This window comes from Dermochelys coriacea, chromosome 11 (assembly GCF_009764565.3).
Source record: "Dermochelys coriacea isolate rDerCor1 chromosome 11, rDerCor1.pri.v4, whole genome shotgun sequence".
NCBI lineage: Eukaryota > Metazoa > Chordata > Testudines > Dermochelyidae > Dermochelys > Dermochelys coriacea.
The window spans coordinates 45,947,785-45,970,348 of record NC_050078.2 but is presented as its reverse complement, the minus strand read 5'-3'; the positions used below and the strand labels follow the sequence as shown (position 1 = coordinate 45,970,348).

The 22,564-nt window shown below is 38.0% G+C and overlaps 1 protein-coding gene across 1 annotated transcript in view; it reads left to right on the top strand.

The window, feature by feature from the left end:
* Positions 1-22,564, top strand: part of TTN (titin) — a 311,927-nt gene that overhangs the window by 5,038 nt on the left and 284,325 nt on the right. Inside the window, exons 3-23 of the mRNA XM_043504858.1 lie at positions 1,590-1,793; positions 2,723-3,010; positions 4,543-4,631; positions 4,723-4,967; positions 7,244-7,544; positions 7,779-7,922; positions 8,412-8,528; positions 10,134-10,271; positions 11,558-11,695; positions 12,152-12,289; positions 14,009-14,275; positions 14,398-14,523; positions 15,576-15,854; positions 16,167-16,232; positions 16,708-16,966; positions 17,948-18,008; positions 18,126-18,338; positions 19,144-19,286; positions 20,494-20,699; positions 20,848-21,078; positions 21,676-21,920. Of these exons, the coding sequence (XP_043360793.1) occupies positions 1,590-1,793; positions 2,723-3,010; positions 4,543-4,631; positions 4,723-4,967; positions 7,244-7,544; positions 7,779-7,922; positions 8,412-8,528; positions 10,134-10,271; positions 11,558-11,695; positions 12,152-12,289; positions 14,009-14,275; positions 14,398-14,523; positions 15,576-15,854; positions 16,167-16,232; positions 16,708-16,966; positions 17,948-18,008; positions 18,126-18,338; positions 19,144-19,286; positions 20,494-20,699; positions 20,848-21,078; positions 21,676-21,920 (3,898 nt within the window). The remainder of the gene's footprint in view (positions 1-1,589; positions 1,794-2,722; positions 3,011-4,542; positions 4,632-4,722; positions 4,968-7,243; positions 7,545-7,778; positions 7,923-8,411; positions 8,529-10,133; positions 10,272-11,557; positions 11,696-12,151; positions 12,290-14,008; positions 14,276-14,397; positions 14,524-15,575; positions 15,855-16,166; positions 16,233-16,707; positions 16,967-17,947; positions 18,009-18,125; positions 18,339-19,143; positions 19,287-20,493; positions 20,700-20,847; positions 21,079-21,675; positions 21,921-22,564) is intronic.

The window sequence follows — 22,564 nt, the reverse complement described above, 5'->3', positions numbered from 1 at the left end:
TGAAACTATAAGCACCTAAATGTGGTGTTTCTATTTTTGGTTTGAAAAGTCTCTGTCTTTCCCAGACTGGTCACATACTTTTCTATATATAATGTCTGAATTATTTGATTTTTATATATAAATATAAAACAAAATAAGTCCAGCTTATTTTTTTGGCCATGAGAAATAGCAAAATCTGCAACTTTTCAAAACAATTCTAGAGTGATTGCAGACTCCCAACAAAAACTTTCTCCCTCACAGCGTGTATTCTCATACCATCATATTCTTGGCCTCATACAGAGTTCAAATAAATAACTGGGTTCTTTAGGGAGTCTTTGCAAGTGTTAGGAGGCAGAATTCTGCAGCCTTAGGGCCTTTGGCGCACACAAAGATAGAGACTCTTGAGACTGTAGTAGCAGCTGTAGGGCAACTCTATTAGTGCAGCCTCAGGGCCAACTCCTGAGTCTATAAAGGGCTTTTTTGCAATGGAACTTGTCCACTTCTGCAGTTGGGCATTATTGGAAGATGTCATACATGACTTCACAAACTTGCCATGCACAGAACCCAACATTATGGGGCTTCTGCATGGCTGTGCATAAAAGGGATTCGGGGAAACCTGGAGGTGTGGATGGAGAGACATAGGTGAGGAGGGAAATCCACTACTTAACAGATATTTGGGTCCCTCCATCTTAGAAAAGGAGTCTCCTGGAACCACAAAGAGTCCTCTCTGCTGGAATAGGCCCCACAGAGCCACTTGTCTCCTGCTCTGTGACATGGGTGGTAGGATTCTTCTCCCTTCACAAGGATTCCTCTTGGCCGTCTGAGTACTGGAAGAGGATTTTCCCTGTCATGTTTAAGTTACCATTTGAAATTGGAGGATAATTATGACTGTACATGGAGTCTATACTGAAAGTGGGAGTTTTGCCTGAGGGATTTGCTCCTAAGAGCATAATATATTTGAACAGTAAAATATCTGACACAATGTGGCTGCTCTCTGCTAGTTTATATGAATCCCTCATTCATTCACTTCTATGAGGCTTTGCTATCATCCTCTCCAGAAAGATATAAAGATAACTCTTGATTTTACTTTTTGCTACAATTACTTTCAGTGGTAGCTTATTTAATAAATATTTAATATTAGGGGAAATACTGAAATTCAGAATGCATTTTCAATTTACTTCTTGTTGCCTAAAGCTTGGATTATACAATTTCATTACAAGGAACCTGTACTTTATTTTTTTATACTAGTGAATAAATCAAAGGCTGACCGCCATGAATTTCTCAATCTTTCATATAATTCTTAAATGAGACTAACGCCAATTCCCTTAACAGGGCTTTCAAATGGCACAGGACACTGTTTGAGGAATTTCTTAATCTAGCAGCCTGTGAATTACACTAAAACCCTATGTATTGTCAAGACATCTGCATCAGGGAAATGCCTTGAATGTTGTGATTTTATGCTACTGGTGTAATTGCAGACCTGTGCACATGCAGCAATTCCCTCAGATGGTTGAAAACTGCCATACATATTTGTAATTAGCAGAAGTATTTTGGGGCTCTTGGTCTATAGTGATGCTGAAATTGCTTTCTTTATCTACCGCTTTCTGTAGGTTCCCCAGTTCCTGAGGTGAGCTGGTTTCGGGATGGCCAGGTTATCTCCGCTGCAACTCTGCCCGGTGTGCAGATCTCATTTAGCGATGGCCGCGCTAAACTCGTGATCCCCGCCGTGACAGCAGACAACAGTGGAAGATACAGCATACAAGCCACCAATAGATCTGGGCAAGCAACTAGTACCGTTGAGCTACTTGTCACAGGTACAGTATGGTTAAGGAGGGACAGCAAACTATTGGCACTTCCCCTTGTCACCAGAGGTGAGGGAGCTAAAATAAAAATTATATATATATTCCAAACTTGGATAAAAATAACACAAAAATATGAGATGGAAACACCATACAAGAGAGCAACAACAAATTAAATTCCTTACTCGTAAAGTGAGCTAGATTTTTTTTCTCAAAAAAAGTTCAATATATGCTTAAATACCTTATAGATGTAGATAGGATTCTTCATCACTTCATGGTGAATTTTCAAATATTACTATTACAACAGTCTTCAGGAGTATAAACTATGAATCAGACTGTACAAACACTTACGAGTATAGTCCTTCCAGATGCCTGTCCTAACTCTACAAGCCTTTATTCAAGAGTAATCTTTACTCACACAAGTCGCACCACCAACTTCAATGGAATTAGTCATACTTAGTAAAGATTATTCCTGTGAACAAGGGTTTGAAGGATAGGGTACTTATTAACTTCAGTGGCACTGTACTCACATGAATATAGAATGGATCTGGCCCTTTCTTACCAATATAGGCACTGATTCTGCGAACTCTTATGCACATGTTCAACTTTGCTCATGTGAGTAGTCCCATTGACAGCAATGGAAATACTCACATGAAGTTAAGTATGTGTGTAAGTGTTTGTTGGATCAGGGTTTTAGTCATGTGAGTAAAGTTAACAACATGTATATGTGTTTGCAGGAAGGAGGTCTTAATTTATTTGAATGTTAGGCAAGGCCCGCTTCTATATCAATAGCAACTGGGAGATAAATAAGGAGATTGTAGTTTATATATAAAGGGTATTTGTAAAGAATTTAAAGGCTGTGAATGCTTCTAGAATTGGAATTGTTTAGGCCTTATGAAGTTGTCTTTACTGAGTGAACTTTAATTTTTCTAATTAAATTGTAGCTGAAACAGCACCACCAAACTTTACACAACGTCTACAGAGCATAACAATAAGGCAAGGAAAACAAGTTCGACTTGATGTTAGAGTGACTGGAATCCCTACACCTGTGGTGAAGTTCTATCGGGATGGAGCAGAAATTCAAAGCTCCCTCGATTTTCAAATTTCACAAGAAGGAGACCTCTACAGTTTAATAATTGCAGAAGCTTATCCTGAAGACTCCGGAACCTATTCAGTAAATGCCACAAATAGCGTAGGACGAGCTACTTCAACAGCCGAATTGCTGGTTCAAGGTAATGGAGTTGAGGTTGTAAGCCATGAAAATAAGAACATGTACATTCTTGTTGTGGTATAAAGGGCACTGCTGCAATTAATGTTGATCAGCAATTTCATTAATAACCCATTTCTCAAGGGTTTGTAAACTGGTTGTAAAAATTCGTTCCAAGATGAAACATATCATAAAAGGCTCCAGGCTGGTAACAAAAAGTACATTTTCAACATAAAACAATTCCCTCAGTTGGATTTCTTTGAATTATCTAAGTACAGTATAGGCATCACAGAAGGGTAATTTTTTGTTTTTGTTTTTGTTTGTTTGGGGGTTTTTTTTGTGAGAGGTTGTTTTGTTTTGCTCTTGCAGAATTTTTAAAAATTAAATTTTAAAACCAAGGTCTTTTATCTACTGCTGTTGGGCCACATTCTGCAGTTCTTAAGTGAGCAAAACTCTTATTGACTTTAGGAGGAACAGGACTGTTTTAAATTTGCTAAATGATTATTTGTCATTGCAAAATCAGATTAAGGCACAATTTGATTTTTGCAGTAAGATGGGTATATGCTAATACTGCAAGAGCAACATTAACGTGGCCCCATTTCTGTGCCGCATCAGAACTTTCTCTCACTAGAGTAATTTGTGAGACACACACAGCAAATGAATGGTAGAATGTTCATGTTGACATTCACAAATCAGTGCTCACTAACTTCAGGCCTCTGTTCTCACAACGCATCTGCAGAGTGTGAACTCCAAGAATATGGGAGCAGCCCAGAATGAGGCACAGCAGAATTGCCCTTTTTGATCAGCTCATTCCTCACATACACATATGTAGAGGAGTCTGGACTTCATTTACTGTATATTTTTAAATTGAAAACTACCCAGACATTAAAGTTTAAAATTCACCTAATAAAGATACAAGGGCTTTTACTATTCCTGCTACAACAACATTATATACTTAGGGCCCTGATCAGACTAAAATATGTGAGCCCTTCTAGTCTGTGCAAGCCATAGAAGGCTGAAGTAAGGTCACAGACTTTAATCATGGGGAAAGGATTAGTAGAAGTTTGGTCATCTGTATAAGACTGTAATTGGCATCATGCATCCATTTCTTGGAAGCAATACCCCCTCACAAGAGAGGGTAGACTCCTTGGTGAGAGTGCAGATGAGAATAAGCCCAGTAGCTATGAAGGCAGTTTTGGATTGAATGGAGCCCTTTCAATCATACTCATAATGCCATTATATCCAAGACAACCTTTCTTTGCTCACCAGATTGGAATGATTCTGAAGCAGGCATTCAAAGTCTTGCATAATTAATATGCTTTTAAATTTTTTGGCCTAATTACATAGTTACACAAAAAGGCTAATCTTATATCAACTGGTTCCACAATTATTTGCCTATAGATACTGCAAGAAAAACAGACGGCTGATTAATTCTTTCTCTGGTGTTTACACATGCTGATGTACAATTGGCATTGCATGTTTAGTTCCTTCTAAAAAGCTATTATTGTTTTTACCACATATAATTCTCCTGACTATTCATGTTATACCTTCTGATAGGCGAGGAAGAAGTAGTACCCGCTAAAAAGACAAAGACAATTGTTTCGACTGCTCAGATTTCGCAAACAAGACAAGCCAGAATTGAAAAGGTACATTTTTTCAAAGCTAATGGTATTAAAAGCTTTAGATATTGATTCTTGGCATTGCAGTGTCTCACCATTGTTCTTTCTTTCATTATAGAAAATAGAAGCCCACTTTGATGCCAGATCACTTACAACTATTGAAATGTCCATAGAGAGTGCCACTGGACAACAGCTCCCACACAAGGCACCTCCAAGAATGCCTCCTAAACCTACATCAAAATCACCAACTCCACCAATAAGTGTAGCAAAAGTACAAATGGCACGACAGCAGTCACCATCTCCCATTAGACAGTCACTGTCACCTGTAAGACATGTTAGAGCACCAACACCTTCACCAGTCAGGTAAATCATATTAACTATCAAGGAAATATTGAATTGTGAGTCATTCCCACCAATAAAATGAGAAAATGAAATGGTGATGATGTGAACTGAAAGCACAACATAGAATGGAAGAACGTGGGCTTGTTCTGACTGTTGGTTTTGTATAGTTGTCAAAGTTCAGGAGGAGGTTTTTGGCAGCTGTCTACAAATGCTCCATCCTCTGAGATGGGTTTAGGAAATCTGTTAGAAAATGTATAGGGTCAGATTCTGCACTGTGTTCCACCACACAAAGCTGGAGTAACACTTTTTTTGCTCAAGCTATACGTGATTAAGTTCAATCAGAATCTGGCCTTTGGTAATTACTGTCTGGGAAAAGAAAAGAGCAAAGGCATTTGGTGAGTTGCATGCAGAATGGAAGGATCAATAGAAAAATGACTGCGAACATCTGTGGACATAGGTATATTTGGACATGTGGGTAATGATTCCAGAGTTAAGGCTGTGGAGGCAAGAAAAATGAGCACGGTTATGGGGAAACGAGGGTTTAGCTCTGATATGTGTAGGGCCTCAGGAGGGAAAGGGAGTGATTTGAAGTGCAGGGTCCACAGCTGTGGTGTGGCAGAGCTGAATTCATTTTCACTGAGGCACTGATGAAGAGCTGTTAAGCTCTTCTGGCTCTGCTGCCTCTGCTCCCCACTGCACCAAGCACTGGGCCAGAAAAGCGAAATGTCTCTGAGCTGAATGAGGCCCCATTTAAACCCTTCTGCCAGCTCTGCTTTGTGATGAATTTCACACAGTGACAACAGCTATTGCGGTATATGCAAGAAGGAGCAATGGATTGGTAGCAATGTAATAATTTACAAGGATAATTAATCTATGAGCGCCTGCGTAAATGCAAGGATAATACAATAGTGCCATCTAGAGGGCATAATGTGCTAAAAATGTTATACTCTAGGTAGACGTGCCTGAAATACATTATTGACTCAAAAATAACATTTACATCTAAATTAGATGTGAAAATAAATGTAAAAAATAAAAGTATATTGCTGGTGGTCACCACTAATGCTGCAATGGTTCAGAATGTGGCAGTGTTAAAACATTTGCATGGTGCTAGAAATTTGATATACAGGAACTCATCTTGTGGGGGGAAAGATGTATTTAGTTGTGGTGTTATAGCAACTTGGGAAGTGCTTTATAACTACATATTAATATTCTCAATTAATTTTTAAAATGTCAATCTTTCTAAAAGCTCTGTTTATCACTGTAACAGCAGATACCAATTAATGCTACTGTAATTGGTAAAAGGAAATGGAGGTAGGCCCCAATCCTGAAATGAACTGATCAAAGGCAGACTTCTGTGCCCCCACATGACACTCCACTGAATTCAGTGGGGCTCATTGCAGAATTGGGGCCTAATTTAATACATAATGCCCCTGATCCGATAGTCCTTTCTCAAAACTCCCATTATCTGCGTAAAGAATATAGTCTCTGACCCAATGTGAACTTACCATTTCTGGTATTTTTATATTAAATGTACATTCTTGAGTGAAATACATTGTGGTGTTCTCTTTAATGTCTTCATTGTAAAGCTAATTAAGTCATTAAAAATCCTTCAATAATGTGAGGATCTGACAAACCTACAAGGGGAGGAAGGCTCCTCAAGTCCTTTCCTTCTTGCAGTGTCAAGCACATTGATGGTGTTCAGTAAATAAATAATAAAACAATGAGATCTCCTCTCCTATTTATTATTTACATTGTGATAGCATCCAAAAGACCCAGTCAGGATCAGGGCCCCACTGTATTGGGAGCTGTACAAACACATAGGAAGACTGTTTTGAGGAGCATAATTTCAAATGAGAGAACAATTGAGTGTAACAAACAATAGGAAGGAAGGAAGAGAATAGAGGAATGGTAAGCAGATCACACAATCTAACCATTTACACAATTTGAAGGTAACAAATCAACTAGAAGTTTTGCTTTCCTTTTCTAAATAAATAAATCCAACGTTCCCAACTGCCATGCAGCCTATCACTATTAGTTGGTTGGTTTCTTGTAGCCCTGGAGTTTGTAAGTAAAGTTTGGTAAAAAAAAATCGAAATTTTCTAATTAGGGGGAGAGGGACAAGAAAGGGGAAATTTGGTTTGTTTTGGTTTTTGTTGGTTTTTTATTTAGCTAAGTGTCCAGGTATTGGTGGTACCGTAAACAGGAAATGAATGTCAATCCTGTGTGAAGTTACTTGTGTGGTTATTTTATTATGTGATGCTAAATTTAATACCAGTAATATTACGTGTATTCATTAGGTCAGTATCTCCTGCTGGAAGACTCTCCACTTCACCTATTAGGCCTGTGAAATCTCCAGCACTGATCCGTAAAGCACAGGCAACAGTAGCCACTGCTGCTGAGGTTGTTCCTCCTTGGAAGCTGGAAGGTTATGTCTCTGCAGCCGAGGCACGGATGCAGGAAACTAGAGTAACTACAAGCGCTACCCAGATAAGGACAGAAGAAAGATGGGAAGGAAGATATGGTGTCCAAGACCAGGTGGCCATCAGTGGTGCTGCTGCTGGTGTTGCTGTTGCTGGTATAGCTGCTGGTGCTAAAGAGGTAAAGAGTCTTTAAATTTGGAAAGAACATTGCTTATGCTGAGAGAGCTGCTAAATGTAATTTGAGAGACTGCATGTAAACACTTGCTTACAATAGCTGTTTAGGGAGTTCCACTGGAAATGTTTAAATAGACCTTTGACAGCAATATTCTGTGCATGTATTTGTCATATGCTTATTCTATGTATGCAACCTATAAAACAATATCTTCTGATGTGACTAATTTTGGTCCTACAGGACACTGATAAAACAGCAGCTGTTGCTACTGTAGTGGCTGCGGTTGACCTGGCTAGAGTGAGAGAACCAGTTCCAAGCCCTATAGAGCAGGTTTCTAAAAGGACAGCAATGACTGCGGTACACATTCAACCTGTTCAAGAGCAGGTAGAAGTAAAACACAGCTTTTATATAATTTCCTTCTTACCCCCTGATCCTACATGCAAACAAAGCATGTATTTCATAGTGCAAAATTAACAAGATACTACGTGCTTCATATAAGCATGCATTATTGGTACAGAAGGACTGTAAGGGACTGCTAGTGGTCATCTCATCTATCACCTCACATCATGACTGAATTGACTTAATTATTCTAATACCATTCCTAAGGAATGTGTATCATATCTTGTTTTTATTAACTCCAGTGAAAGTGATCCCATAATGTCCCTTGGCAGCTTATTCCATTACCTATTGTTGTTCTTATACTGACAAAAAAATTTCCTAATATTTAACTTGAATTTTCCCAGCTGAGCTTAAATAACTATTCCCCATCATTTCCCCCTTAATTTATACTACTTTCTTTTGATAACTGATCTTTACTATGTGTTGAGATATATTTTAAGATATATATTGTTTTTCCCCTCCTATAAAAATCAGATAAGAAAGGAAGCTATGGTAGTAGTTACTACTGATAAATCCAAAGAACAGGAAATAATATCAAGAACTAGAGAAGGAATTGCTACCAAACAAGAAGTACACATCACTCATGAGAAGGTGAATACAGTTGTTACAGATGTAATATTCACAGTTGAACTCTACTTTAAAGACAAACTATGTATATATTTTTCTTTCCTTTTCTTTTTGTAACTTATGAATTGAAAAGCCCAGCAATACTAAGTGTCACTATATAACTCACTCGCTTACCAGGGTTTTCAATACTAGCATTCTTATAATTCTCTCTTGATGACTGACCATTTTGCATAAGATACTTAGATACTACTGTGGCTAGTAGTCTATGAATATTATAGATAGGTAAAAGTGAAATTTTTGAAAAAATGACTTCCAGGAAAAATGCCATTGTTTTCCTACCATTTGTTGTATAGCTAGATAATACCCCAAACGTGTTTGTTTAAAAAAAACCCCACAAAATAAAAGGCCCACACACCTCTTCTTGGATTTTCCATTTTTCTGTGGCTGTTTCTGAGCTTATTCCATACACATGACATTTTCCTGTTAACAAATAGGAGGCAAGATACATTAAGAAGAAACTCATTCTGCACTGAAAACAATGTGAAACAAAATACTGGTGACTGAATTTCAGATAACTTTCAGCATATGTTTTGTTTTTAATTTTCAGATACATTTATTTTAACTTAAGCCCTGATTCTGCAGCCAAATATGCATATGCTTAACCTTACTCATAAGTAGCTCTATTACAGTCAGTGGGGTTATTCAAATGAGCAAAGTTAACCAAATGTGCAAGTGTTTGCGGGATCAGGGCCTGTTGGTATTTCTTCATTCTATTTCTGGATGGTCCCCAGGAGTTTCATACAAAGTTAGAGTAATTTATGCCTCCCTCCCATAGAAATGGTACATTTCTGCAGTCCACCATCCTTTATAGCTTATCCAGACCAAACTACTTCTCCAGAAAGTAGATCAATCAAGTGCTGAGGTCAGGTTTCAAACTGAGAGGGTAAAAAGGAATCTAGTTGTGAGGGTAGGTGGGTCTAAATCCAAGTTAAGGTTGAGTCTAGTCCTGACGATGGAATCTAGAGTGAAATATCAAGGTTCAAGGTGAGAAATAGTCTGGGCAGGGGGAGGAGTAATTTAGCTTTACGATACTGAGGGATGGAAATCAGAAAACCGCCATTACACTGGGAGGAGCATGTTCTGTATTTTCATCTAAACCTCCTGGATAGAGTGAAATTTACCAAAAAATATGCATTCAAAATCATGGCTTTTCCCCCATGGATTGTAATGCAGATAAATTTCTTCCTGTTCCAGTTTCTGTTACTTATTGCCTATTAGTAGGAAAAAGACAGAGTCTATGGAGTAAATTATTTTATTTTTCTTCTCACTGTATATTTCATAAAAGAAGTTCAGTTGCTGCTGTTGCCAGTCTAATCAATTTTTAAAATCTATATAAAACACTGGAGTTTTCCTAAGAGTAGGCATCATGTAACAATGATATTCACCTGTATACAGTTACTCCAGGGTGCAAACAGAATGACTCACAATCACTTCCTTCTACAAGGACCTTCAGTGAAATTTAACCTCCTTTCCCTCCACTAGACCAGCCTCTTCTCCAATGTTATATAAGTCATGTAATTTGCATTTGAGATTATGTGTAATTGAGACTTTTTTTACTGTAAAAATCAGATAAGAAAGGAACCAGAGAAAGCTCCTATACCCAAGGTAATAATTGCTGCTGATAAAGCCAAAGAACAAGAAAAAGTATCAAGAGCTAGAGAAGAAATTTCTACAAAACGAGAGCAAATTCACATCACTCATGAAAAGGTGAATATGGCTGTTATAGATGTAGCTCACCGATACACCCTTTTTCAGTAACAATCTCTATCAAATGCTCCTTATGTATTTTGTCTTTGGTTTTTTTATGAGCTGCAACAATAGAAACATTTATAAAGTAACTGTTCCATAAAGAGGCCTGGTGTTACAGTTCCAGGCAAAACTCCCACTGACTTTAATAGGAGTTCTGACTACTCAGGAACTGCAACACTGAGCTCTTAACATCAGTTATTTAAGTATTGTGGTTGTCATTACTAACATGCTCATAATTCTCATTTGATGATTAGTGACCTTTACTTGATGTATGAAGATGGATTTTAAGAGAACCTTTTAAAGAGTTTTTATTCAGTTAGCCATCAGAATAATAATCACTTATATAAAAGGTTTGAGCCAATCAGGATTGCTGGAAGTTTTGCCGGATCACAAACTGTCTGATCAGTCTCACAGCTAATACCAGATGATTTTGGAGCCCTTACTCACATTGAGTAGCCCTTATTTAACTGAGTAGCCTCACTGACTAATGAGAGTAAATGTTAGGTCATAGTAATACTCCTTTCTATGCAGCTGCTAAAAGGAGTTTATATCTGGAGGATACAATGATGATCACTTAAATGTAACCAATAGGGGACCAAATTCTTCTCTGATTCTTTCTCCCACAGTGTAACTCTACTGAATTTAACTGGGTTGCAAAGTGTGTAAAATGGGACAGAAGTTGGCTTACATACAATAGTCATTCCACTCTATAAGTGGCTTTTCATCTTCCTGCCTTTCCCCTTGTCATAGGGATGTAGCCATGGGTGGGCTTGGGTGGGCCTCAGCTTAGTAATCCAGGCCCCATTTAGCATCCCCCACTTAGCATCCAGGCCCACCCAAATCTAAGCAGGGGTGTAGTGCTGCCACAGCAGCCTTGAACATCACTCAGACACCTGAAATCCAGAACGGAGTGATGCACCCACTCTTCAGAAAGCTACGCTCTGACAGCTCTGCCTTCCCATTTTCTGAGCCGCCCCATGCGCGTGCTCAGCTCGGCAGGTGAAGCCCTATGTCTGGGGGCACCAGGACTAAGAAGAGGGCATGGCGTCAGGGGAGAAGCTGAGCTAGCACAGTCTGTCATTGCCTGTCCACCCAAAAGTTGGGACCCACGCAAATTTCCACTCCTAGCTGTGCCACTGTCTTGTCTACATAACATTCCATCAACCTGTGCCACTTTCCTGAAGAGCCATGTAATTTGGTTTGAGAACAAATATAATTGAAACTTTTTTTATCATAAAAACCAGATAAGAAAGGAAGCTGTGAAACCTTCTGTGCCTAAGGTAGTAATTACCACCGATAAACCTAAAGCACCAGTCAGAGTATCGAGAACTAGAGAAGAAGTTGCTACCAAACAAGAACAAATACGAGTAACAGATGAAAAGGTGAATAGAACTGTTATAAATGTGATATTCACTCTCCTGTGATGCTCCCTTTGCACACTAATACTTCCCCTACAAATACTAACTATATATTTCCAGGGTTTTTTTCCTAAAACTTACTCCAACTAGAAACTTGTCAACTCTGAATTAGTATCTAGTTCTTCCCACTTTGTCCTTCACTCCTAATAGTTGGCATTAATAAGATATCCATAGTTTCTTTTGACTGACTTTGATTTCTTTGCAGTAAAGAGCATTTTAACTTTTTAAAAATAATATATTTTATTTAAATGAGTGTGGTTACATCCTAATGCCGATCAATAGCTAGCTAATACAGAGTCACTCGGAGGCTGCAGTGTACAGGGATCTAGAACCTTAACCCTTTCCCCCATTCCAATGCTTCTTTTTTTTTCATAAGACCACATGTAATTGAAACTTTTTTGTTTCTGCCATAACAATCAGATAAGAAAGGAAGCTGAAAAAATTGCTGTAGTTCCGACAGTAATTGCCACTGATAAATCCAAGGAACCAGTAACAATACCAAGAGTCAGAGAAGGAATTACTACCAAACAAGAACAAATGCATCTAATTCGTGATCAGGTGAATACAGCTGTTGCAGATGTGAAATACACTGTTCCAACTTACTTTCTCTGCAAGCCTCATTATGCTTCACCATCAGTTAAGAGCTACTTGTGTACACTAGAATCCACTCAACTGCATTCCCCTTAATGTGCTTGCTTGATTGGGGTGATTTGACAAGGAACAGATTCAGTGTAATGAATCTCAATAATTCTAGAAAATTAACTAATGGCCCATCCATTTATAAAAAATCACTTTAAATGGAGCCACCTATGATTGTCTTTGAAAGCCTGGTCTCAGTAGATAACATTGAACTGGTGTTTGCTTCTGTATATTTCTGTCTCTGAAATCATTTAGTATATAGGCTATCCCCCTTTAATTTTATGGTTAATTGACCAGTTGATCTCACTTTATCAGGATTTGTATTGTTTTTGTTCTTCGTACAATGCATACATTTAAAACAATTCAGTTCCACCCAGTATATTCTTATAAGCCTCTGATAAAGGGGAACATTGTTTGTTTCTGTTTCCACTGGGGTCTATGCCAGTTAAGAGGATTCTAATGTAATAGGGCTGAGTCCTATCATCAGTGAGAGAGTAGCATAATTGTGAACTACAGGATATGGCCCACTTTTTTCTTAATGTAATTAATTAATTGAAAACATCACTGGTATGTTTACAAAATGTTTTGATTAATTTTCAATGGAAAAAGCAAAATCAGATAAAATACACACCAAGGGTTCAGTGTGTACAGAGTTCACAGTTCTTTGGTGTGTGAATTTATGGCCAGATTCAACAGTGCCATAAGCACTTCCTTTGAAGTTAGCACTAGCATTGAATAATACAGTCCTTAGAGTGCAAAGCCTTATCAATAGTAAAAACAAACTTTTGCAGACAATCTGTCTGACCTAGCTTAGAGATATTACTTCATGTGGTGAACTATTTTTAAAGCTGTATGTAAACTGGGTGAAGGAAGGCAGTTTATTATTTAAAAGTGTTAATTTTTTCACATGCTTTTTTACTATATACTGTATCCAGGTAAATTATAATACTGAAAAAACAGCAGCAATCACTACTCAAATATCTGCTGCTGACGAAGCCAGAGCTTGATAATGGACAAATTACACTAACCTCAAATGTGAAACCAATTATGGATCAGGAAGTTAAAAACAAATTACATCCTGGCACTAAAGCACCACTTCCCTTTTACCAAAACACTCTTTCAATTATCCTTCCCTCTTAGGACCTTGTAAAATACATTAGCATAACTTTTCCTTGCATTGAAGTTACAGCTATATATTTTCTAAGGCTCATTGTACATGAATGGACCATGCAGTGTTTGCTCGTCAAACATCATATACATACTTTGACCATTTCTCTTAGTAATGTCTAATATAGAATTATGTGCAGCTGTCAGAAATTACAGCTTTTTAAATATTATACATACCGTATCATAGTCACAAATATGCCAGCAACGTATTTAATATACATTGTGTACTGTATATAGAAATATGCATGTGCACAGTGTGTATATATATCTATTCAGTATAAATATATATTTACAGCGAGTGACTATGAAATGCACATGTGGATAAATACAGTCTTGCATATTTTCCATACTATATAATGTATGTACATTTTCTGTCTCTCTCTAACATGTATGTACTGTGTATTTGACAGATATACAAATCTTTGTCATCACTATGGGTATTTGTATGAATTCTGTAAATGTTATCTTTAGATTGGAGTTTACAAAAAGGCTGAAGCTGTAGCTACAGTTGTTGCTGCAGTTGATCAGGCACGTGTTAGAGAGCCCTGGGAGCTAGAGCATGATGAAGAAGGCTATGCTGAGCAGACAGCTTTGGAATATGGATATAAAGAACGTACTATGACAGGTCACATTGTTGAGGTGCCAGCCGAACGTCATGTTGTCACCAAACCAGTACATGTTCCTTCTGAAACAAAAGTTTCCACCACTGAAAAAATGGGAATGCATATATCAACACAGGTTAGACTTGGTTTACATTGCACTCTTTCTCTGGCTGTCTTTTTCATTTAAAAAAAAACTTTTTATTTTGCAGTTTGGTGACTAGCAAACATACTCACCAAACATTTTCTTGGTTAATGTAGATTAAAAGAACAGATGAAACCAGAACTGAAAAAGCAGTCCTTGTGGAACACGCACGTCCCCGGACAGCAAGTCCTCATTTTACAGTTTCAAAAATTACTGTTCCTAAACCAGATCATACTTACCAGGTAAGAAGTGGAGGAAGGGTGTTGGGCAAACAGCAAGCTCAGTCAAAATAACTGATACCTCATTTTTTCTATATTGATGCCCCCTCCTTCCCCCTCCCCATACAATACTGTGTTACTCCCAAGTGGGGGAAGAGGTTGTGCTATCTTTGATTTGTGTTGCCCTATTCCCTAGTAAATAAAATATAATAGTGCAAATAAATGTATGCCCTTTATTTGTGAAATCCTGCCAAAAAGTGATTTTGCTGGGGTTTTTTTAAAACCCCAACCATTTCATATATTTGGAATGCAGATAAAACATGTGGTATTTACAATAAAATGCTACATGCCTGGCATACACCTTCACCCTGTCTAAAGGGTAGGAAAAAATCCTGATTCGTGCTCAACTTCTCGCATTAAAGAAATACTTCAGTAGCAGTACTTTTTTTTTTCTTTGCAGTTGTTTTACTGCATACTAAACCACTTTAGGAATGAACATGCTCTACATCCCTAATCCAAACTACATTTTATGGCCTCATAAAAAACCATGTGTTTTTGTATTAATTTCATGTTACTTTTTCCTTTCTACTGTTTGAGGAGTTTTTTTCATTTTTGTTTTTTAAATTAGGGACACAATCCAACTTAGTTATGCATAAAGGTTGCACTTTGAAATCTCTTCAGATATTTTAATCACTTCCTGGCATATAATTAGTTCTGTGATGCCTTAGTGAAAATCTAAGTTCAAGCCTAGAAAGCAACAGAGCACATTCCCTTTAAGAGCTATGTTGCTATTTAAAGAACATAATTCTAACACAATATAATAGAACACTTTCAAATGCTATAAAGAACTTTAAGTCTGCATACAAGTATATATAGTTTTAAAACTATGTTATTTTACAGCATAGGAGAGTTGAAAGTGTCTTTATGTAGCTTATCTAATATGTGAATAAGGAAGTACAAGATTATTATGTAATCTGTCATACTGACTTGCTTGGGAAATACATAGTGCATCTTTTGAAAATAAGAGTAAGACAACTCTTACTCAAAACTGTGTTTCTTTCTCTTGGATTGGTTAGGTTTCAATAGCAGGATCTGCTATGGCTACTTTGGAAAAAGAGTTATCAGCAACTTCTGTTCAAAAGATCACCAGACCTGTGAAATCACCACAAGTAAAGCCACCTGAAACCAGAGTGATGGCAGAGAAGGTTGTCTCTCCACAATTTCCCTTTGGAGAGGCAGCAGATGCCTATAAGAGTCGTTATGATGTTGAGGCCAAAAGAGACATAAGTGTGAGCATTACAGGTGGTGTGGTACGGGAAGAACACATTGAATTAATGCAAGAAGGTGAAGCAAAGGTTTGTCATTAAGTGAATTCCAAAATCATTTTGATTGATTTGCATCTTAGAAACAATAGAAAGTAATCCAATGTGTTTACAGTTCCCCCCATTACAAGCTTATTCTTTTAAAATATTCCTACTGAGCTTTGTCTATCGTAGGTTGTGCTACTTGTTTTGCACAAGCATTTCTAAGATCCTAACATCACCTTGTCACAGCAAGCAGCAGTCACTCTCTGCAAGGAAACATTTTCCTACATCAATTATGGTGTGTCTGCCATTTATTTCCTTCACTTTGTGGGATGTTTAGTAACTCTGCTTTAAATGTCCTAGGTAACAGAAATGGCTAGAGTTCCTGAGCTAGCAGAAGTCCCTGCTACCCCACCAACCTTAGTCTCTGTAAGTAGTGAAAATATAGATAAAGGTTACATTGTTTTGCCTTTCATTCCTTTTAAGATATGCTTTGTTTCACCCCTTTTTGTCATGTATTTAATACATTCAGTTGCACTCTGGAGCTCTGACACCATCTCTCATGTCTGTAGTTAGTTGCCAGTCTCTGTAGCCTCTGTGACCTATCAGAATGATCTTTGCTGAACTGAACAAGTGAATTCTCACAAGTATCTCACAAAGATTAAGTTCCCTCTAGATTTTCCCTGTGAAGAGTAACATATTCAGACAGCCCAACACCAGCTTCAAAAGCTGTAGTTTGAAAATGTCTCTTCTCTCTGATTTATTTGGGGCACTGCACATCAGTGCCACATTTTGATATAGATGCTGAATTGTAAGTTTCAGGACTGTTTTATTGTACGGTTGAAATTATTTATTTACTAGTGAAGAGTCATATTCATTGTATAAATACTTTTGTGTGATACAGGGTCTGAAAAACATGACTGTTATTGAAGGCGAATCTGTCACTTTGGAGTGCTACATCTCTGGCCATCCAGCCCCGACTGTGTCATGGTACAGAGAAGACTATCAGATTGAGAGTTCCATAGACTTCCAGATTACCTTCAAAGCAGGAGTTGCTCGCCTTGTGATTCGTGAAGCCTTTGCAGAAGACAGTGGAAGATTTACTTGCACCGCTACCAATGCGGCTGGAACTGTTAGCACTTCATGCCACTTACATGTGCAGGGCAAGTAGATTTCTCACAACAAGAATACAAACAGTTTGCTCAGTCAAAATGGCTTCATTACAACTTCTCTATACCCAAGAGCTAGTATTTCTGGCAGCTGCAGGTGTCTTGATTTACCCATGGCAGCCTCCAGGGCTGCTAAACCTGCCAGCAACTCCCACCTAGTCTCTTCATCTAATAAAAGATTTGTGTTGCCTAGGGCAAAAATCAAGGATTATCCATTAGTATTGTACACTACCTCCAACATCCCCCATCCCTGTTTTCATTCAGAGATACGTAGGCCTTCCACCCTTCACATTAATCCCATCACTACAGATAATGGCTCAGTTGATGCCTATTTTGAGGAAGATATGGACATGTTCCCCATCTCCCTACTATTCTGGGATCCCCCTACTCCTATCAGTGACAAATATTTCAGCCTCTAGGTCAAGACCATCATGCACTAGTAAGTGTCCTAAAAATGCAATCTTGCATGGAAGGAATAAATGGTAAGGGCCCCTCTGAGCATATTCAAGGATCATCACAAGTATCTGAGAGGGGGAGAGAGACTTTGCTTTGTTACTGAGCTATATTCAAGACTATTCAAAACCCACATACCAAAGGAACATTACGGCACACCCAACATCCCATGCCCCACTAGGGCAATTGGCCATATAGGTCCTATCAGATTGGCAAATACCACAGAAACAACAATGGCACAGCCCAATAATATGCAAGAGAGAAAAACATTAAGGGTGAAGGGTACTAAATAGCTCAGGAACATTGATTATGACTGTTACAGCCAGGCTGGTTTGAAGGGGCCAGGAGGAAGACACCCCACGTCACCTGGGTGCCAGTTATGAATAAGCTAAGATTCCTGATTCACTGCCCCAGTGCAAGTACCTGACCCTTAAAGTCAGCCAGCAAAACTACCCTCCCTCCTAGCTGCTTTGTCCACTTTTAAAATATTTTGGCATCAACATTATCATACTTTTCTTACAGTTTCTGAGGAGATTGAGAGCCGAGAAGCCGTTTCTGTGAAGGCTGTCACAGAAGAGAAACGGTAATGTTACTTTTCTAAGCAGACTGCTCATACTGTGATTATTAGTTACTTCCATTTTATTTATTTGTGATTTCCTTCTGTATCAGCTCATTTGCCTTCTTTGAAATCTTCTTCCAGCTATCTGGAGTCAAAAGATGTGGTAATGGTAGATACCACTATTGCAGAACAAGAAGTGTTTGGAGAAGCTGCGGCTCCTTATTTTATAACCAAACCTATAATTCAGAAGTTAGTTGAAGGTGGAAGTGTAATTTTTGAGTGCCAAATTGGGGGCAACCCAAAGCCACACATCTACTGGAAAAAAGCTGGGGTACCTCTTACTACTGGCTACAGGTATATAAGTTACTTAAACATTGTTCTTTCTCTGATGTGCAAATGATACTTCCATAGATTTGACACATATTTGAATTCAGTTATCCGCTTTGGACTAAATCTATCCCTAGTGTAACCCCACTGATTTCAGTGGGGTGTCATCAGGAATTAATATGGCCCGAAGTTTCTGAACATATAAGTATTTGAACCCATCCAGCTGTTCTTCTCTGTTATGGGATGCAATGTTTGCTCTGGTGGGTTATAAAATGTATATTTTAAAAAACTAGAAAAGCAGTTATAAATACAAGGTTGAGCTAAAAATCGACATACACATTAATTTATATATATAGAGAGAGAGAGACTTTGATTTGAATTTTCTCTGCAGTGTTCTGTAGAATTGAGGAAATATTTAGTGAAGGACCCATCTGCGTACATTTTCTGGCACTCTTGAAATATATCATGATATAATCACCTATAGAAAATGATGGAAATGATGTTTCCAGGCATAAAGCTCCCTGAATATAAAAATTCTGATATTGGGAAGGTTATACTGTATATGATAATGGAATCCTCAAGACTTCAGTACTGCCTTTTGTCTCTGAGTTCAATTTTTATTGTAGGTATAGGGTATAATTAAGCTCTGGTTGCAATATTGTTATTTCTCTTATGCTGTTCTACTATTCCACTGAGTTGATATTGGCCTAAAAAATTATCAAAACATTGGCTTTTTCAAGGAGTAATAGTCATAGATCTTTCAAAAAGTAAATAAGCAAAGAGTTCTGCTGATCAGAATTATGGAGAATTTGTGTTTTCTATGTTCTTAAAGACACAAAGTGAGTTACAAAAAAGAGACTGGGGAATGCAGACTTGAAATTTCGATGACCTTTGCTGATGACGCCGGAGAATACACTATTGTTATTCGCAATAAGCATGGAGAAGCTTCTGCATCAGCCTCTTTACTGGAAGAAGGTATATGTATGTGCATGGATAGTGGGGGGGGAGGAGGGATTAACAAAAAAGTCAGTGGTAAAAATATGGAAGAATAAGACTGGAGTTTCTTTAACTTGCTTTAGGATTAGCAAATTGGTGCCACTCTGTTTGATATAATAAAAACAGACTGGTCAAAATGGTCGATGAGGTATTGCAGTAGCTTCTTTTTCTTTCTGAGCCATTAAATAGTTTCAAAATGGAGGCATTCTTCTTTTAAGTGAGTCTCCTAAAGGAAATCCTGAATCTATGGGCACTTTCACAGCAGTTGTCAAACCACGATGATGTACAGAACCACTTGCAGGTCACAGGGTGAAATCCTGGCTTCCCTTTGATTCCAGTGGGGCCAGGATTTCACCCAAAGTGTTCACTTCTATAGAAGCAGATGGTAAGGAATGGTACAAAGGCCTAGTTCCCTTCCACACTCCTCTCCTTACCCCTGAGAAAGAGAAGATACTGGGAGCTCTGCAGGAGGAAGAGTGCCTACAGCTACTTTTCTGTGGCACTGAGGATTTCTGCAGGAGAGAGAGAATATTTAACCTTTGGCTCATGCAGAGTTTAGAATCTAACTACAGGAGCCTCTCCTCTTGCAGAGCTCTTAATGCTCTGCACAGTATATGATCTTTGAAGTTTGGCATTGGGGTTCTGGGGAAAGGAAACTAACTAAGGAGCTGGGATATGTGCTTTAGAAAAAGAAACTAATTTAGACTATTTAGATATCCACGTAGATATTCATCAAATACAATAGTTCCCAGAGAGAAGGTGTGAAGGTATGGTTAGGAGGCTGAGAGCTGATGAGCTCTCTCTTTAGAAGTGGTCTGTACTTAAGAAAACCTGTCCTAGAACAGGTTTCAGAGTAGCAGCCATGTTAGTCTGTATTCGCAAAAAGAAAAGGAGTACTTGTGGCACCTTAGAGACTAACAAATTTATTAGAGCATAAGCTTTCGTGAGCTACAGCTCACTTCATCGGATGCACATATAAATTATGACATTTTAATCAAGACTGGGTGGAGTGTCTATCTGTTGTAATGATTCTCACAGAGCATCAGGATATGCACTTGTTCCACAACCATCTGACCTCTGTTTAAAATAATACCTACTAACTGATAACTTCTGCATCTTATTTCTACATTTATGCCAGTAAAAATGGACAGTGACTTACCAGAATTAATGTGTACTTAACTCCTAGCTGATTATGAGGTCTACATAAAATCGCAACAAGAAATGATGTACCAAACTCAGGTGACTGCATATGTACAAGAACCTAAAGTGGCTGAGGTAGCCCCAGCTACTTTATATGCTGACTATGAAAAAGAATATGAAAAAGAACAAGCTCTAATTAGGAAGAAAATGGCAAAAGACACTGTGCAGATCCGGACTTTTGTAGATGAACAGGTAAGTATTTCAGTCATTTTAAATTGTGATGGGAGCAGTTCAAGTCTTTTTTTATTTAGTTTCACAAATGTAAGAAGTCAGTTATTCTACAAACTCTGTAAAGTCTGTTCTACAAAATCTATCACAAAACTGTTTTCTTTTCGTATAGGAATTCCACATTTCTGCCTTTGAAGAAAGGCTTATCAAAGAAATTGAATACAGAATTATTAAGACCACCCTAGAAGAACTCCTGGAGGAAGACAGAGAAGAGATGGTGGTTGATATTCCTGAATCTGAAACAGTTGAAGCAGGATTTGATTTAAGATTAAAGAATTATAGAATCTTTGAGGGAATGGCTGTTACTTTCCATTGTAAGATGACTGGATATCCATTACCCAAGGTATACCAACATCTATAAATGTATAATATATATCACACAAAGATTGTTTTTAATTATATCTACCTATGAAACAGGCCTGCTTCTATATGTGGAAACTTACTAGATGTGGTAGCTTACTGTCAGAGAACCCCTTCTTTATCCTACTCAGCTAGAAAACCACAAATTCCAAAAACAATGTACACTTTTTAGTCCTTTGTTCTCCCATCAAGCTGAGTTTCCATTTTGTATATTTGTACAATAGTTCTGGATAAGGAAATGTGCTAGGTTCACCAATACGCTATGTCAAAGTATTGCGCTACTCATGCGTCACATAGAAGTGGTCACATAGTAGTGAATCTGGCTTGTTTCTGTTTCATTCTTTATGTATCATAATGCTGTATTTTATATTGGATACTGATTTTCATATCTGCAAAAAACTGTTTTTTACTCTTACTTATTTCAAGTAAAATTGTTTGCCAATTACATGTTGGTTATGGCCGTGCAATAGTTGAAAAATAGTGGGAAAGACCAAGCAGAGTCTTAAGTAACATACATGGGTACACATTACTGTATTCTAATCTCCATGAGGGTTCACTCCAATTTTTACTATTTGTGCAGATTGCGTGGTACAAGGATGGTAAACGCATTAAGCATGGAGAGCACTACCACATGGAAGTTCTGCAAGATGGCAGCGCTAGTCTACATTTACCTGTTGTGTTGCCTGAAGATGAAGGAATTTATACAGTCTTTGCCAGCAATGTTAAAGGAAATGCCATTTGCTCTGCAAAGCTATACATTGAACCTGTTGCACCAGTTGGAGCTCCAGGTTATATGCCAGCACCAGATGTTATGAAAAGATATCGGTAAGTACAAAGTAATATGCAAGTCTTGTGATCATTCCAGTCCACTACAAATAAACAGAGTCCAGTGATCCCATCATGTAGTCCAAGCTAAACAAGTTTAGACCATCAGTCCCGGCATACTTCCATGCTGTTGGAAGTACTGATGTTGATTCAGTAAGTGGCACTCTGTTCTGTGGCTCAGTAAAACCAAATCCCCATTGCTACAGGGCAATGTGATTCTGGAAGTATCATCTTCTAGATGATAGGTCTAAACAAGGTACTGGTTTTACAACCTTAGTAACCATGCCTTGTCTATTTAAATCCTCTCAATTTAGATAATGTATTGCTCCTCACTTGGGAATTTTCCTATTGTGCACTGCATTGTTAAACAACTTTTGCTTTTCACCACAGAGATTGCTACATTTCAGTGGTCAGAGAGCTCATCCAGTTATAGATAGATACTCTGTGTGTATGTGAAAAAAAAATATTGCTGTAAGTATAGAGAACTGTAATATTATTTGACATTGCACAGATTCTTCATATTGGTTAGACAACAGGAAACAAACTACAAATAATAGTTTTACCTCACCTTTTCCCCTAGGTAAATTGATTTTAACATGTTTTAAAATACTAGGCACAGGAGATGAATTATGTATTGCTTTAGC